The sequence below is a fragment of the Leishmania major genome, chromosome 22, assembly GCF_000002725.2.
Source record: "Leishmania major strain Friedlin complete genome, chromosome 22".
Lineage (NCBI taxonomy): Eukaryota > Euglenozoa > Kinetoplastea > Trypanosomatida > Trypanosomatidae > Leishmania > Leishmania major.
The window spans coordinates 594448-610548 of NC_007263.2; the positions used below are offsets into that span (position 1 = coordinate 594448).

Sequence of the window (16101 nt, forward strand, 5' to 3'; positions counted from 1 at the left end):
GCAACCGTACTAGAGGACAGTAAAAAAGAAGAGCATGAGCAGACACACCTACACATATGCATGCAAAGCCCTTCTCTTCGTTTCCGCTCTTCTGCAGGACAGAGGAGGCCCTTTGATTTTTTTCCGAGCTGGGAACCCGCTCGATGATCTGCTGCCTTTTTCGCATCTCTGGGCTCTTCCATACCTTGGGCAAGGGAAAGTTTCATTTTTTCCTCTCCTCCTTCAGCCTGCAAAGTACCTATAGGGGAATGTGATAATGCTACGTCTCTTTCAGCACACACCCAAGAACAGAGAAGGACTCCCCCCCGCCGCACACACAGGTGGCTTCTTCTCTACCCTTTAGGCGTCGTCTTCTTCTTGCGTTGGTATATTTTCATATGTGAATTAGAGTACTTGAAATAGCGAATGTTGCTGTAAAAGAGAGAAGAGGGCAAAAAAGAAAAGTGAGAAGGACCCACTCACACTCACAGAGACACAGAGAGAGAAAGTCTACTTTTCCTTGTTCATCGCTTCTTTCGTCGCAGGTGCACTGGAAAACAAAAAGAAAAGAAAGCACTGTAGTTTGGTGGTAGAGTCGAAACAGGGGAAACCAAAAGGAGGCAAGAGCAAATGAAACAAAAATTGAAAGAGCAATCAGCATGGGAAAACAAGCCAAAAATGAACATGAAAACGTATCAGAAGAGGAGGAGCAAGGAGAACGCACAAAAAAAAATAAATAAAGAAAGCGGATCCAAGTCCTTCGCATACGTACGAGAGGAAACACCACCATGACAACAACAACAGGCAGCGAAGACACGCCGAAAATATTCGACAGAAAGAGAGGGAGGGAAGGGGAGAGAGGCGAAATCGCTTCAATGGGGAGAAAAGGAACCGAGGAGAGACAAACAAAAAGCCAAAGAAGGAGAACATGAACCGCACCGCACACACAGTATGAGGGAGAACGAGAGAGACGAAGTCAGCACAGGGAAAGAAAATGAGACAGTCTGGGGGATAGAAAGGGAAAGAACACGCGGCTACCTTTCAGTGTGCACCACGTATACGAGCACGCGCGTGCTTAGGTAGATGTGTCTTTGCACATCTGTGTGTGTGTACGTGTGTGCAAGACAGGAGGGAGAAAGGTGTGCTGCTTGGGGAGGGAGGAATGGTGTAGTGCGTACATGCCCCCCTCTCGTTCGTTCGTTGAAGGGGAACGAAGCGAGCGGGAAAGAAGGGGACAAAGAGAGTGCGAAGGAGCGACGAGGAAAGAAGAGAAAAACAGACACGACAAGGGTCACAACAGAAGAAGAGGGGTGCTACACGTACGCACTCACTTGACACTCCTTCGCTCACACACATATATCAATAGACAGCAACGAAAATAGAAAGAGAGAGAGACTTACTCCAGTTTTTTTTTTCCAGCCCGTGTGTCTTTCTACGAAGGTGAGATGTGTGCATGTGTTTGCGTGTATTTTTTCTTGCTTGCTGCTTCGAAACGCGACGAAAAGGGGGAGAATTCCGGGGGAAGAGTCAGAGGAAAGAAGACAAAGAAGGAAGGCGGAGGGGAAGCAATAAAAATGTCGTACATGCACATGGTTATGTGCTTCCTTCTCTTTAGCACAAGCGTAGACACACACACACACACACACACAACCGACACACAAAGCAGGCGCCCTTTTTCCCCTTACGGCCGTTGATTATAATCGCGCATCAGCCGTCACTGTGGAATGTCATCTCATCTCTGGTCTCCTGACTCTTTATCGATCTCGAGTTCACAGACGCGCACACAGCCACACATGTATGCGAGCACAGCTTCACAGAGAGCAAAATCGAGACACACTTGTCGCTGCTTCTGGTTTCAAAGTTCATGTACTTGATCTCCTTTTCCTTGATTTTCCTTTCTCAATGCGCCATGCTCGCTTTCATTGGTGGCATTGCTTAGCCTTCGTCATTGTTTGTCGAGGTACGGGCACAAAACACATGAGCAAGCGAAAAAGAAACAGGCCGAGAGGAAAGAGAGAAACGGTAGTCGACGTGAGCGAGATACCAAGCGAAACGTAGCACATCTACGATCGCACACACTACATAAACACACAGAGGCACACGACAGCATAGAAGCATTGTATGCAACTCCAACGAACGCGGATCGTCGCATGGATAACAACAGAAAGATGCCGTTGCGTGCCTGTTTGTAGACGTGTGCTCGTGCACGTGTGCTTGTGTATGCTCGAATACCACTGCCAGTGCAGTTGGACTGACTCGGATAGCCTCGGACAGCAAAAACGCAAAGGGCAAACGAAACACCTTTTCAATCCAGTAAAAGCCTCGGGCTAGACGCAAAACAAGCCGAAAAAGGGGGGTAACAGAAACAGTGAAACGAAGGGTCGAAAAAGGGAACAAATACAGCCATCTGCGAGACGGCAAACAAGAAAGTGAGGCCAAGCATACACAATTCTTTGAAGGCCCAAATCTTGCACGTCTGACTGTATGTGCGGAGGGGTGAGGGGGGTATGCGTTGGCTGTTCGCGGGTGTGCAAGCTGCCGTGTAGAAGAAGCGAAACAAAAAAAACGAAAGAAAGAGGTAGGACAAGATACACAAACGTTCACACAGAGAGGCATGCACGCACATATCCAACAAGGCCAAGAGAACCGAACAACAAAAAAAAACGAAACAGAAGGCAAGAAAATCGCGATGAAGCCAAAAGGAAAAAGCAACACAGGAGGTGAGATGCTCGATCCAATGAAACGCAAACACAAACAGAAGCGTCAGTGTAAGATGAACCCCGCTGCTGATACAGTAGTCGTAGAAAGGGGAGGCGGGGGAGGAGGGGGGAGGAGGGGGGACTGTGTTTGTCGCAGTATTTGTACACACAAGCCCCGCTGGCTTCTGTGCGTTTGTTTGCACCGCCGATATGTCACTGCGGTTTGCCTTCATGCTCAGCCCTTTGTTCTTTCCCTTTTTTTTGCCCCCCCCCCTCTGCCCCTCACACACTGAAGATTTGCCTGCACATGCGCGCAGCTTCCCCTCCTTCTACAAAAATAACGCTGCACTCTTTTTTTTTGTCGTGGGGGAGGAGTGGATAAAAACCCTGAAGCCCGAAGCGCGCGCCGCCATCCCGTCTGAGGCCTTTGCTGAAATAAGACACATAGAGGTGGAGAAAAAGGAAGCACAAGCGAAACAATAAAAAAAAAATACGAGTAGTTAGATAACAGATTAGAATAGAAAAGGTGGGCGGGAGAGTGGCGCTCCTCTCCACCTCTCAGTGCACCGACAAAGACACACACACGCACACGTGGGCACGCAACACACACACACATAGCGTCTCCTCGCGACTACATGAGAACCGTATAGGGGTTCAGGCGGTACACACCACGGCGCACAAAGTCTACGCCGGGAATGCAGTACGGCATGAAGCTGGCCGTGTCGTTGTACCCGTAGTACTCAGTAGCGGTATCCACTGTCGCGGGGTGCGCTTCCTGTTTGGACTGGTAGGGAGGAAGCGGGGTGCTCGTCAGGTGGTAGCTCGAGTCTGAGCGACTCGACTGGGTAGCAGCAGAGTACGACAGACTGGTAGCACTGCGCACCTTGTCCCCGTGAATTTCCTCTGTGGCATCCACATCCGTTCCCTTGGCGCTGCTCAAGGGCGCCGCAGCAGGCCCTGCAGCAAAAAACGGAGCCGATGGGGTTTCCACGACAATCGTGCCGCGTGGCATGTGCTTCTGATGAGCGCCGCCGTTGTACCGCATCGACACCTCCGACTGCAGCGCCTTCTCGCGTCCCTCTGGCACCAGCCATACACCCTCCACGCCGTTCACCGAGTCAAAGAAGAGACGATGGTGCGCATCGAGCATCCGCTTCACGGTGGCCTCTTCGTTGATTGTGGGCCACGCGCAGCCCTTGCCACGCTGTGTGTGGGTGTTGCGGCGGTTCTCCACCGACACCAGTGCACCAGTCGAGGCGTTGAAGACGTTATTCACCAGCCAACGCACCATGGGCACCGTGCCGGTGCGGCGCAGCTGACCGAGAAAGAGGCGCTGACCGCTCTGTGGGCGAGGCTTCTGGCAGCGGTTGTTGCCGCACACGGCCCCGTGTGCGTTGAAGAGGCAGCAGTGCGGGCACGACCACGGTGTCTTGTGCTGCGGAGCCAGATCTGCCTCGATCTCCATCTCGCTGCTGTCGAGATCCTCCAGGCAGGGAAGGAAGATGGCCGGTACCTTGCTCTGCGGCATGCGGGCAACCGTGACGCGCGGCAAAGACTGGCGGAAATGGAAACGGCTCACCCCGCGCACCTGCATGGCAGCCTGCCAGGGTAAGAAGCTGAAGATGTTCTCCCAAACGTCCTCGTTGTGAGTGAAGTACGTCTTGGTGCGGAGCGGCGCCGTGAGCTGCGAAGCGAAGCGGTAGGCGACGACCTCCTCCTCCTCCTCACCGTCGTCGTTGAAGTTCTCGCTGACATGAGAACCCGCGGTGGAGGAGGAAATGCCCTCGGACATGTCCATGAACGGCACGTGCTTGTCCGACGACGCAGACGAGTAGTACGAAGAGGAAGAATGGCTCTCATTCTTCAGCGAAGGGCGTCCGCGGAAGCTGTGCGAATCGGCCACCAGCTCAGTGCTCAGCACGCTGTCCTGAATGTTGACCATGCCGGTGATCGTCTGGGCGGCGAGTATCAGCATCAGAAGACTAATCTCCTGGTTCAGCATGCGCTTGCTGGGGCGCTGCGCTGGCATGCAACCACGGGCACCCACCGTCGGCAATGCCTCGGCGTTTCTGTACGGAGAACCCCCACTCACCCCCTTACAAGGCGAGTCCTCCATAACGGTCGCGTTTGCCTTCTTCATCGTCTTTTGCGGCATACTGGGTCGGTGGGCTTGGGTGTGGAAAGGCCGAAGAGGAGAAAAATGAGAATCGGCGAGTCGGTAGCTTCCGGCTGTTTGTCGCTTTCGTTGTTGCACTGCACCGAAGAAGGGGATTCCGATGGCGTCAGATGCACAAGAACAATGAGGGAGCGCAATCCTCTGAAACAAGGGAAAGGTAAGACGCAAAGAGGAAAGGTGTGGTGAGGTGTTGTCTTTCGTCGGGGCGGGGGAGGGGAGGACGCGTTTGCTTCAGACGGTGGTCCGATGGAAAACGCAAGAGTGTGAAAAGCAGCAAAGGGCAAGAGAGTGGGGTGGTGGTGGAAAGAAGAAGCGAGAAGAGCTGCGAGAGAAGCAAGCAAGTGAGCAGGTATGTAATCAAGCACGAGGGACCAAGAGGAAAGAGAATATGCAGGAGAAAAGAGTGTTGCAGAAGACATTGAGCGTGGCAAACCTGCACACGCCGCGGTTGCAACTGAAGTCACTTAGGGCACCGGGTGCGGGAGTATGGGTCTCATTGCGGAGCGCAAGCAAGCCGACTTGCTTTCGATTGTTACAGGCACTGGCTCCTCGATTGCGCTGCGGTCTGGAAGAGTGATTAAACGCCAATTTTAGCTCTACGGACTTCGTTGCCAACAGGGTCAGCGCCCTCTGCACGCGCACACCAACAGCTCCGCACACACGACGCATAATGAGAGCTCTGGCCCGCGGCCACCTCCACCACCCTCGGGGTTAGTACCGCGGTTGAATTAAGTCGAGAACTTCCTTGCCTGGGATCACATGCTGAGCGCGCTCGCCCTGTAGGGCCTCCTGCGTCTCTTCTGCCATGTAGCCACCACTCTGACCGCAGTCAGAGATCCAGGCACGACTCACGGGAGTCCCACAGCGCGAGCCGCACAGTTTCACTACCTGGTTGACGATCTCCCAGCCCCCCAACACCTGCCCTACAACGACAAACTTACGATCGAGCTGCTCATTGCGCCCCAGATTGAAGAAAAACTGGGATCCATTTTGGTTCGGCCCACTGTGCGCCATGCCGACAGTGCCGGGCAAGTGCTTCCCGGCCTTTCCCTCAAAAGACTCATCCGGAAACGGATATCCAAAGACGCTAACGTTGCTGCGGCCGTCCTTAGTGAGAATGTCGCCGCCTTGCATGACAAACCCTGGAATAATGCGATGAAACGGGGTTCCCTTGTAGTACAACAAGCACTGACCATATCCGCGCTCGCCAGTGCACAGCGAGCGGAAGTTCTCGCTTGTTCTCGGCACAACGTCCCTAAACAGCTCCACCGACACGCGCCCCAGGGCGTCGCCTTCGGCGGTGATGTCAAAATAGACCACCGGGTTAGTCGCTACGGGGGTGTACGGCATGTAGAGCGCCGCGCGATTCGACTGGAGCGCCACACGCGAGAGGCGCCACATGCTTCAAGTTTGCTAATCTTTCCTTTTTCCCTTTCCCGGGGCACACAGCACGGGGAGCAAGCGACGAGGGCTTGCCCAATGAAATGCCTGTGACGTGAAGTGTGACGCGTCGCCGAACTTGGTGAAGGTATCACTTGTTCGATTAATGAAAATAACCGGCGTTAATGCGAGGACAGGCGAACGGAAAAGAGGAAAAACAAGCAGGGCATCAAAACAGCGGGAGTAGTGAGTCAACCAGCAGATTGCCACTGTAAGAGAATCACTTGCAGAGGGAGGACCTATGGCTGCCACCGCAGTAGGTGGGGTTGCCCTCCATCGACCTCTGCTTCTTTTTACCGGCGCCGAGACGGAAGTACCAGCCTTATTTGCGCACCCTCAAGCTGAAACTGTCGCACTGTCAAGCAAATGGCAGTGGGGAGAGCCACATTTAGCACCGACACTTGACAGCGCGCCAGAAGAGAGGCGCACGCTCCTCTTCCCGTATCTTATTTTGGTGTGATTGCCTTCAATCAAGCTCATCCAAGAGAATGCGTATGCTGTTGAGGTGGTGCGATTCCATCGGTTTCGCTTACTCATTTAGCCTTGAGGAACCACCGCAAAAAGAAAAAAGATCCTCTTCAACGTGTCATTGTACCACAAACAGGTCAGCTAATATGCGCATATAACCACGGCCTCCCTACCTCTGCTACTCACTGCGGCTATGTCCAGGAACCGGGTCAACCAACACTCTTAGGCGTCGTTCAGGCCCACTGCACCTCCACTGCATACGGTGCAGGCTAGGTCCAGGCTTGCACTCCGCATCACCGCAACGCAGCTAGAGCAGAAAAGCAGTAGGTGGATGCGTATATCTGTCGAATCGCCAACACGACTCGTAGTGAGCTGGTCCAAGCGTGATCATCACCGCAAGCCACTTCGGCACCGCGCCAGCCCAGACCTGTCCGCCGGTACCAAGAGTCCGCAGCCGTACCCGAGGGCAGGCTATGCGGGCTCTTGGCGCTTCCAGTGAATGGGACACTGGACCCTGATACCACACTGAGGTGGCCGGCATCAGCAAGGGCCGTGAAGAAGGACAAAAATAAATCGTACAGGAAAGCGAAAAAGATACAAACTCGCCGCATCGCCCTTTTTTTTCGTTTGTTCGGTCGTGCTGCCTCTGTTGTTTTTTTGCCCTTCTTTCAAAGAAAAGACTGTAACACACCACTCTCTCCTTGCGAGATGAACAAACAAAAGAGCCAAGATACAGTGAGAAGGCGAGAAAGAAAAAAAGGAGAGTACATAAATGAATCAACCCATACATGTCCGCTGCGGATACACTTTCTTGCGTGTGTGTGTGTATGTGTGTGTGTGTGTGCTTGTCTGCCTCCCATTTATGTCTTTGAACTAACGCGCAAACACTGCAGTCCAAATCCTAATCCACTACTCAGCCATAAAGAGATGGAAAAAAAACACCACCATGTTACACCACGACACCTGAAACGCGAGCGATAACCCTCTTTAGCCTGTGCACTGGTGGTAGTTGCTCTCGGAAGCTATTGTCCCAACCTAAAACGCACCCTCGAACATCGATAGCCCTCAGCTGTCTCATCAACTTTCCTCCACGTTGTAAGGCTTTGCACCTGCTTTGTAAGCGCGCTGGTCGCAGAAGACTCCACAAACAACATACAAGAAAGGCAGCGCAACACCACTTGCTTTTCGAATGCACTCGCGATCACGGTGGTGGCGCTTCGAGCTCGTCATGCCAGTGCCCACCGCAAGCGAGTACAGAGCGATAAAGAGACGGTTTTAGCAGCATGCAGCAGCCTTCTTCTTCTTTTCCTTCGACAGGGCTGTGGGGCCGCCCTTTTGTGCAGCGGCCTTTCCCTCCTCCTTCATCCTCTCCTCCTCCGCTCTCGCCCGGTCGAGGGCCTCCTGCTGGCGACGCTTAGCCTCGAATGCGTCCAGCTTGCGGCGCGCTGAAAGGCAGCGCAGACCCAGGTTACCGTAAAGAGCACGCATGAAGTCTTTGTCAGTGATAGCACCCTTGTTTTCAGCGTCTAGGATGCTAAAGAGAGCGTCCACCTCCTCGTCGGACAGGGCATCGTTCTTGGAGCTGCCCTTGGCCATGATTTCTTCCAGCGACCTGCGTGTGATAACATGCGCCGGGGCCACCACAACAACACATTTCGCCATGTCCTCAGCCGACATGAACGATGACCTGTTATCTTCGCAGAGCTCGGCGAATTCGTAGGCAGTCATCTGGCCAGGATACGTGGTCTTGCCCACCGCCTCGCCAACCGTGGGTGACGCCAGGCAGTAGCCAGCCTCGAGAGCGGCCACTGTGATCATTTCACGAGGCAACACCTCTACGCCATCGCTGCGGGTGATGTGGCGCTTCTCGAAAGCATCCCTCGTAGAGATCAGCATCGTTGGTGGCAATGAAAAGAGGCAAGAAAGTAAATCCAAAATCAAATGATGACCCTAGATGAGATCCTTTTCCTTTTGCGTACGTTCAAGCAAAAACTCCTGTTGTCGGGTGATAGGCCACAACAGCGAAAAGGGGTGGATTGCAAAGAGAGTAGACTGCCAGTCATGAATAAGCATCATCCTGTGAGACGAAACGACAGTATGCTGTCATCGATATCCTTTGAACACTAAGAAATAGTAGGAGAGTGGCTGCAAAAACTGAAATCGCAACACGGCAGCGACTTCCACGTCACACTTACTCCATAACTAACAGGGCGGCCACAAAAAGGTGCTGGTTAGTCCTTGGAAGGGACTGGAAGAAAATGGCGCTCTAGGTTTTTTTTCGCTTTGTGGCGACTCGTTTCGAGCTAGTTGTGCACTGCAACGACGCAGAAGAGTTAAAGAGGCTCTAGTGAGCGGGAGGTCGAAATGTGACCACCAAAATCACCCACGCGCCTGAAAACGGATCCCATTTCGTTCGACGAAGGATTCATCTTGCTGGGATACAGCTTATTCTTGAAAACGACCCAGTCAAACTCGTTGTCGAAAGACCGTCCACTCCCGTGTAACAGCGCCCGCGCCTGCTGCCCCTTCGAACGGACCATCCTGGTGCACAAAGGTGAAGCTGATGAAGCGGCAGGCACGGCGCCTGCAAGCTTTTCCTGTATTGATTTCAGATCAGCATTGTCGGGAAACACTTCGAGACCTTTTTCAACTATTCTGCTAGCTCGATCGAAGTCCTCCTGATAAGCAGTTGCGGTCGCCCACAAGACATATCCACGGCCACCACTTTTTCTGCTCGACATCGCCTGTGGTTCCAAGAGAGCAGCTTGTCGTCCATGAAACTCCGCCTCTTTGTAAAGACCGCCAAGGATGGCAGCGGCTGATGCATTAGAATGCACAACGCCGTCTGTGTTGTCATCGTGAGAAAAGCCCAAAGAGCTAGAAAGGAGAGAGAAGGCGCTTTCGTAGTCCTCTTTCAAAGTACAGCCTTCCGAAAACGTGGTCAGCAATCGAATCAGCTTTTTTTCATCGTCGGAAGTGCTAGGGTTAGGCGAAGCGTATGAACCAATAGCTTCGCTCATCGGCACAGAAATCTGCCCTCGCAGATTCTCACTGTCGTCAGAGTTGTTGATGCCGCCAGGTAGTGTCAGCGGCTCGTCGAATGCCAAGCGCGCCAATCGCCGGTGCGGAGTACTGCCACACGCGCTCAGTGACTCGTTGTACTCGAACAAGTCATCTTTCAAGCGCTCACGCAATGCGGGTGACCCGAGTGCTGCACGCACTGCAAGAGACGGTACGCGAACATTCAGCTGCCTTTCAAATTGGGCCAACGGTGCAGCAAAGCTCGAGACTCCACTTTCAATGCTCCGATACCCCCTTGTGTTTTCTCTGATAGGAACCTCTTCGAGGCATTTGAGAAGGCTGGACGTCGCATCTTTCAGTTCCTCGTATGGATTCTTGACGAAGCACTGCAGCCACTCTTCAACTTCGATAGGGACGTGCTGTTGCTGATATGAAGCTAAAAATTCAGGAAGGCGAAACGGTCGCTCGATCCCTGTGGGAAAGCACCCCAGTGTCCACCAGTACTTCATGACGTAAGGACCTGGCCCGTGTGGACCGGCAAAGCGATAAAGATACATGGTGGGATTCAGTGACATGTGCTTCTGGTGCTTGGACCCAGGAGCCCAGCTACCACGCTGATAGCTGAGAACGACGCATTGCCGGCGTAGCATTCTTCTGCAACGAGTGACTGTGCGCGTACAACAGGTGAGATGAATAGGAAAAAGAGTGAGGGTGATGCAGAAAACCCTGGAATAAAGGCAAGGACTTCCTCGGTCGAGCAGAGCGCGAGTTGGCCGCGGCAGTCTCTGGGTCAAGAAGTAAATAAGAGCTTCGATCCGAATCCAGACGATGAAGCGGGTCGAGAAGACACGTATCGGTGCAATGAGTACATGACTCGTGCCTATCGGTGCATGGTCATCCATAGAAAGCACTTTCCAGCTTGTAGCGCAATGTGAAAGACCCAAAAGTCCCATGGATGAAAAGAGAGAGTGCTCTGTGGCCACATGAACGAAAGAAGCGCTTCGCTAATCAGAGAACTTCCTCAGGAGTCGTAGCCAGTTGATATACTCCTCCTGCTCAAAAAAGAAGGCTTGAGCCATGATAAATTCGGCAAAGGCGTTGTTTACTCCACGCTCATCCAGGTAGTCGAGAATTTCGTCGGAAAGGTCGTCATCAAGCTCACTAAGCATTGGCCCTCTATATTTGAAAGCGCACCGGCGGCGTGCATCACCAGAGGAGCCGTGCATATCCGTTTTTGCCGCAGCAGCGTCATTACGGCCGTAGCACGCCTTTGCGTTCTCAAACGCCTCTTCTGAGGGATGAATTGTAAGTGCATCCATCACGAGCTCCAGGTCAATCGAAGTGAGTCTGAACTCAAGTCCCCCGGCCGGATACTTTTTTTTGCGCATAAACAAGCCAAAGTTGAGGTACTCTTGCTCTTCACGCTCCCCGTTGTCCATGCGATACGTTCCTTCGTACTGCTTCGTCTCCATCAAAGTGATTACGTGTAGCTCCTCAGATCCGCAATGACGAATTTCAACATTTTTGAATAAATCAAAACGGTTTGATCCAGATGCGTGCTCCATCCTCCACCCAACTGGAAGAAGCGGCTGAGGCGGAAGGAAATCGCGAAGCCCTTCCTCATATTCCTCACGCATCGTCAACTGATAAAGCTTTCTATGTCGCCTGGGCTCGCTTCGTACCGGCAGCTCTTTTGTACTAGCGATGGCGTTCCGATACGAGGCCCCCAAGACAGCCCGAGCCCCTGGCATCATCGTGTAGCGTCGCAGCATTGCATAGAATCCCTGCAACTTCTAGTATATGTAACTGCATGAAAGGTATGCATCAAATTTAGAAAAACAGAGGAGAAAGGCGCCATTAAATGCTGCATCTTCTGTGTTGGCTCGAATATGAAAGAAACAGCAGCACAAGAACCTGTATCATTAGTGATTCACCCAGATCGCCCCACATCCCTTTCCTCAATAGTGAGCGAGAATCGACTCACAGTTCCTCTACTCATATATTCTAACTTGAGTGTGAATAGCACAAGATATCATAATAAGCGACTCAAAATTCCTTCTTCTCTGAAAACCAATATCTTCTTCATTCCATTGCCCCTTTGATTTTCCTATCAACATCGTTCGCCACTTGTCCGCTGCAGCCCCATCGCTTACCCGATGGGTCATACACCGGGTGTACAGCCAAAAGTCACCAACAACAATTCGTGACTTCTAGAGAAGCTAAATCAGCACGCTGACAATTTTCACATCTCCCTTCGCCACTGCCACAGCGACACACGCATGAGGCGCCACAGACATTCCCTATTCCATTCGCCCCAAAAACCCGCTAAACTTCCCCGGAAAACGGGGGCACCCTCGGGTGGCATAACAGGGCCCAGCACCAGCCCCGTGGGGGAGCCCAGCAGCCCCACACCCCTACCGGTGCCGAACCACTTTTTGGTGGCGAAAGGGCCAGGCACCTGCGACGTGGGGTGTGAGAGCGATTCATGGCTACTGACGCCGGTGGTCCGATCCTGGATGGCGTGGCGTCGGGGCGGCGTGTGACAGCTCACGCGTATGTGTCATTGATGTGCGTGTCAAAGTGTCAGCGCGACCCGTGCGTACCCAACCCGGCCTTCGCGCTGATTACTGGTGGCGGGCTGAATGTGGGACACGAGCCGTGCCCAGGTGGCCGCGCCGGCGTTGTCGCGGCGCGTGTCGCAGGTTGCTTTTCTCCACCCGCTGGGGCTGAGAAGGCAGGTTGGCGCAGGGATCGGATTATGCGTCGAAAAAACGTTTTTTAGAAGAAGTCAGTTTTCCCACGGTAGCTGTGCAAAGCAAATATGCCACCGGTGCGCGAATGAATAAAGGGCATCATTGCCGCACAAGCGGAAAACGCAGGCGTAGCGTCATCTGGCTAATTCATTCAAACCGTGGCGGCCTGGAAAGGATCAGATGGGGGGGGGGGGGGGCTTGGGCGGCAAAAAGCTCTCCCCACCACGTGAAACCCGCGCCAAGGCCCAGGGTTTTCCACCCCCAAGTTTCAGTCGCCGTTAGGTGACTCAACGCAGCGCACTTTCGCACTAGACTGCGGCCAAGATAATGCGAGGCTGAATATCCAAGTTTATCAGAGTGAGCACCCTCGCGGTAGTGCTAAAAGGCTTTTGAAAGGAGCGGATGGATTTGGAATGTGGCGTCTAGCCTTTCAGATGACTAAACTTGTTGCGGGGAACTTTTCAAAAGTGCTGCCTTTACGCAAACTTTTTACCCCTAGGCTTCTTTTTTCATTGGCAGGGCTAACACTGGTAACTATGGACATTATTTTCTGTCAGGTTTCTCTTTTTCACGGTCTTCACGATCTGACAACGAAAACCCGAGATGCAAACTCAAATGACTCCCTTGGCCAGGCGTCTCCTGCCACACTAAACGTACGACCCTGCTTCCTGCAAATGCCGATTGGCAAAGGCCCACACCAACTTTTCAGTTGACGCCCCAAAACGTGCCGTTCTTCTTAGCGGCTCTCGTCTAAAAGTTTGCGCCATGGAGAGACGCAGCCCAGCACATAAGAACACAAGTAGAAACAAGTCCGCTCATGTGACACTTCCTTTTTCTTCCACTTTCCCGTCAAGCACCCTTTTTCGAGTGATATTGAAGCTAAACTCCGCGCTGCCCTGCTTCTTGCGGGCCCCAGCGGGTGGAGAAAAGCAACCTGCGACACGCGCCGCGACAACGCCGGCGCGGCCACCTGGGCACGGCTCATGTCCCACATTCAGCCCGCCACCAGTAATCAGCGCGAAGGCCGGGTTGGGTACGCACGGGTCGCGCTGACACTTTGACACGCACATCAATGACACATACGCGTGAGCTGTCACACGCCGCCCCGACGCCACGCCATCCAGGATCGGACCACCGGCGTCAGTAGCCATGAATCGCTCTCACCCCCCACGTCGCAGGTGCCTGGCCCTTTCGCCACCAAAAAGTGGTTCGGCACCGGTAGGGGCATGGGCCTACCTTTTTTCCTTTGAAAATGTGTCGCTTTCTGGTCATAGGGTGCAAAGGCGTCTTTTCCGCGTTTTTGAAGCGGACAATATCTGAGAGACAAGTGGGTGTAGGCGGTTTGAACTGGTTGGCCGGGGCTGTTTCCTCTTTGGGCGCCGCAAAACGCCAGCGCCCAGCGGCGGTGGGCCTTCCTCTTCACATATTTACGGGAAGAAAGGCAGCGCCAGTAGCTTCACCTTTTCGAAAGCGCTTTTTTGAAAGGCGTCAGTTTTTTTTTGGGGGGGGTCAAAAATAGCCTAGAAAGTCTAGTTCGACAAGTTGAAGCAGCACTCACAGGGTTTTCGGCACGCAAAAGCGAGTGTACAGATTTTTCAAGCTCCCCGCCTCCCTGGATGTGGTATTTTCGTTTGAACCCACAGACCGGATAAGTGGTGGGCCATAAGAGGGGGCGGCGGCTGCATAGGAGAAGGGGTGTTCCTCGGGCCCGCACTTGTTTTTTTCTTCCCTACAGTCTGCCCGCGGTTTGCTGGCGACGGGGGTGCCGACCCAGACCAAATTTCTGCACATGATGAATGTCTCGGCGTGCAGAACGTGGGGGGCGACAGCTCTCTCACACTCGTAGAAAAGCTGCTGCAAGCGTTTCAATGACATGATTTCGCGTGCGTTATACCTTTTTATGAATGTGCAAGTGGCGCTCGTGTCAGCATATTTGGTGGGGGATAAATGCTAGCAGGCAAGGCGTGGAAGCACCACAGGGCCGAAAGCTGGCACAATTTTTCTTTGAGCGCATTTTTCTCCCTATAATTGGGTCGCCTGCAATAGCCGCGGATTCTTTGGCACGAAAGAAAGCAACTGCTCGCCCTCTTTTTGTATTCTCATTTTTTTAAAGCGGTGGGGCTGTAAACGCAACTTCTTAATTTAACGGTTTCGCGCTTTGGGAACGGGGGTCATCCTGTGGCTCCCGCTTTCAAAAGCACTAGCAAGCCACGCCTTTTAAGTCAACCAGAGGGTGATTTTATATCCTTTTTTACGTGTTGGTCAAAGCCCGTGCCAGGAGGCAGGGCCAAGGATTTTTTCCCAAGCGCGCCCGTTTAACGGGGGGTGGCAAGGTCGCCTTGGCTTTTCGCGCGGCTGGGGGTGTGCCTTTTTTCCGGGGTGGTGGGAAGGACCCGACCCAAAGAGTTTACCCGGGTCCCATCATTTTGGTGAAGGGTTAAAAAAAACCAGGGTGGCTTCCTGTCTGTGGGTGGACGGGGTTTTGCTGCCCCATCCGAAAAGAAGGTGTGCCGCGGCCCGGGTGTCGTGACTTTCCCTCCGCCAGCCGGTTCCGCCGCGATGAAAAGGCGGGGGGGGGGCTAGGGCGGCCCCTTTCGGGCCAGCGCGGGGGCTTTGGCTACCCGCCGGCGCCAGCGGAGAAGAAGCAGAAACAAGGCAGCCGGTGGCAAAACCCACAATTGCCAAGATATGGCAAAAACTTAAGCTCTTCTTTTGGGCCCAATCACTTTGACGCCATTATCCGCGGAGGAAAGTGCCATTGCAGAGACGGAAAAGGGGGGCGCCACATTTTTGGGAGGCCTTCCAGGGAGCCAAAGGCGTGGCAGCTAAGGCGGGGGGGGGGGCTGCTGCGGTTTTGGCTTGTCTTAAAGATGGGCGCGCGATCGTCGCTGGGCCATCCGTTCGGGTGGCTGTTGCCAAACCCTAATGGGCGTCGCGGGGCGGTGGGGTGCGATTGGCCTCTTTGGCCACACAGTGTGGCGCTGCAGGTGGGAACGCTCAGGCTGTAAAGGTTTGGCTGCGCTTTGCCGCTGTGCGCCGGGAGGGTCCTTTTCCTCCCGCTCTGAACTTCGTCGGCGGCCGGGGCGGAGTCGCAGCGAACTTTTCGGGGTGCCGTGTTCGGCCTTACGCGTGGGTAACGGTTTGGAAAGTGTGGCGGTGGGTTTTGCCGCTTGGCAAAGGGCGAGGCCTCTGACCGTTGCACTGAATTCTTCGGGTGGATCCTCAACGATGCATCGGGCTGCTTTTTCGTGCCAAGGTGGCTGCTGCATCACCTTATGGCTACTGCGCGACGTGCTCGGTGTGTGTGCGCAACCCCTGCACGCCCATAATCGAGGGGTGCTGAAAGTATGGGGTTGGCGGGCGACATCTTTTCTTTCAGGACCAGACTTTTGATGTTTGCCTGCGGGGGACCAAAGGCAGAGCTGTGCCCAGGCGGTGGGCAGGGTAAATTGTCAAGACCTGCTTCTGATCGCATCGGCTTTATCGTCGGGAACGTTCGATGGGTGGTTTCACCACACCCGCCAGTTTTCCTGGTGATTTTGTCTGTTGGTCTCGGCTTCAAATT

The 16101-nt window shown here is 53.6% G+C and overlaps 5 protein-coding genes across 5 annotated transcripts; all 5 read right to left on the minus strand.

Annotated features, from left to right (window-relative positions):
* Positions 1-3309: 3309 nt before the first annotated feature.
* On the minus strand, positions 3310-4833 carry LMJF_22_1440 (conserved hypothetical protein; the record flags this gene model as incomplete). Its single annotated transcript, XM_001683243.1, has 1 exon — positions 3310-4833. The coding sequence occupies one exon, from the start codon at positions 4831-4833 to the stop codon at positions 3310-3312; it is 1524 nt and encodes a 507-aa protein (XP_001683295.1).
* A 732-nt stretch (positions 4834-5565) lies between these two features.
* Positions 5566-6255, minus strand: CYP6 (putative cyclophilin 6; the record flags this gene model as incomplete). The annotated part of the gene is made up of 1 exon (XM_001683244.1): positions 5566-6255. One exon carries the CDS (start codon positions 6253-6255, stop codon positions 5566-5568), a length of 690 nt encoding a protein of 229 aa, XP_001683296.1.
* Positions 6256-8037: 1782 nt separating this feature from the next.
* LMJF_22_1460 (i/6 autoantigen-like protein) lies at positions 8038-8658 on the minus strand (the record flags this gene model as incomplete). The annotated part of the gene is made up of 1 exon (XM_001683245.1): positions 8038-8658. The coding sequence occupies one exon, from the start codon at positions 8656-8658 to the stop codon at positions 8038-8040; it is 621 nt and encodes a 206-aa protein (XP_001683297.1).
* A 437-nt stretch (positions 8659-9095) lies between these two features.
* LMJF_22_1470 (conserved hypothetical protein) lies at positions 9096-10433 on the minus strand (the record flags this gene model as incomplete). Its single annotated transcript, XM_001683246.1, has 1 exon — positions 9096-10433. The coding sequence occupies one exon, from the start codon at positions 10431-10433 to the stop codon at positions 9096-9098; it is 1338 nt and encodes a 445-aa protein (XP_001683298.1).
* A 354-nt stretch (positions 10434-10787) lies between these two features.
* Positions 10788-11537, minus strand: LMJF_22_1480 (conserved hypothetical protein; the record flags this gene model as incomplete). Its single annotated transcript, XM_001683247.1, has 1 exon — positions 10788-11537. The coding sequence occupies one exon, from the start codon at positions 11535-11537 to the stop codon at positions 10788-10790; it is 750 nt and encodes a 249-aa protein (XP_001683299.1).
* Between the last annotated feature and the right edge of the window lie 4564 nt (positions 11538-16101).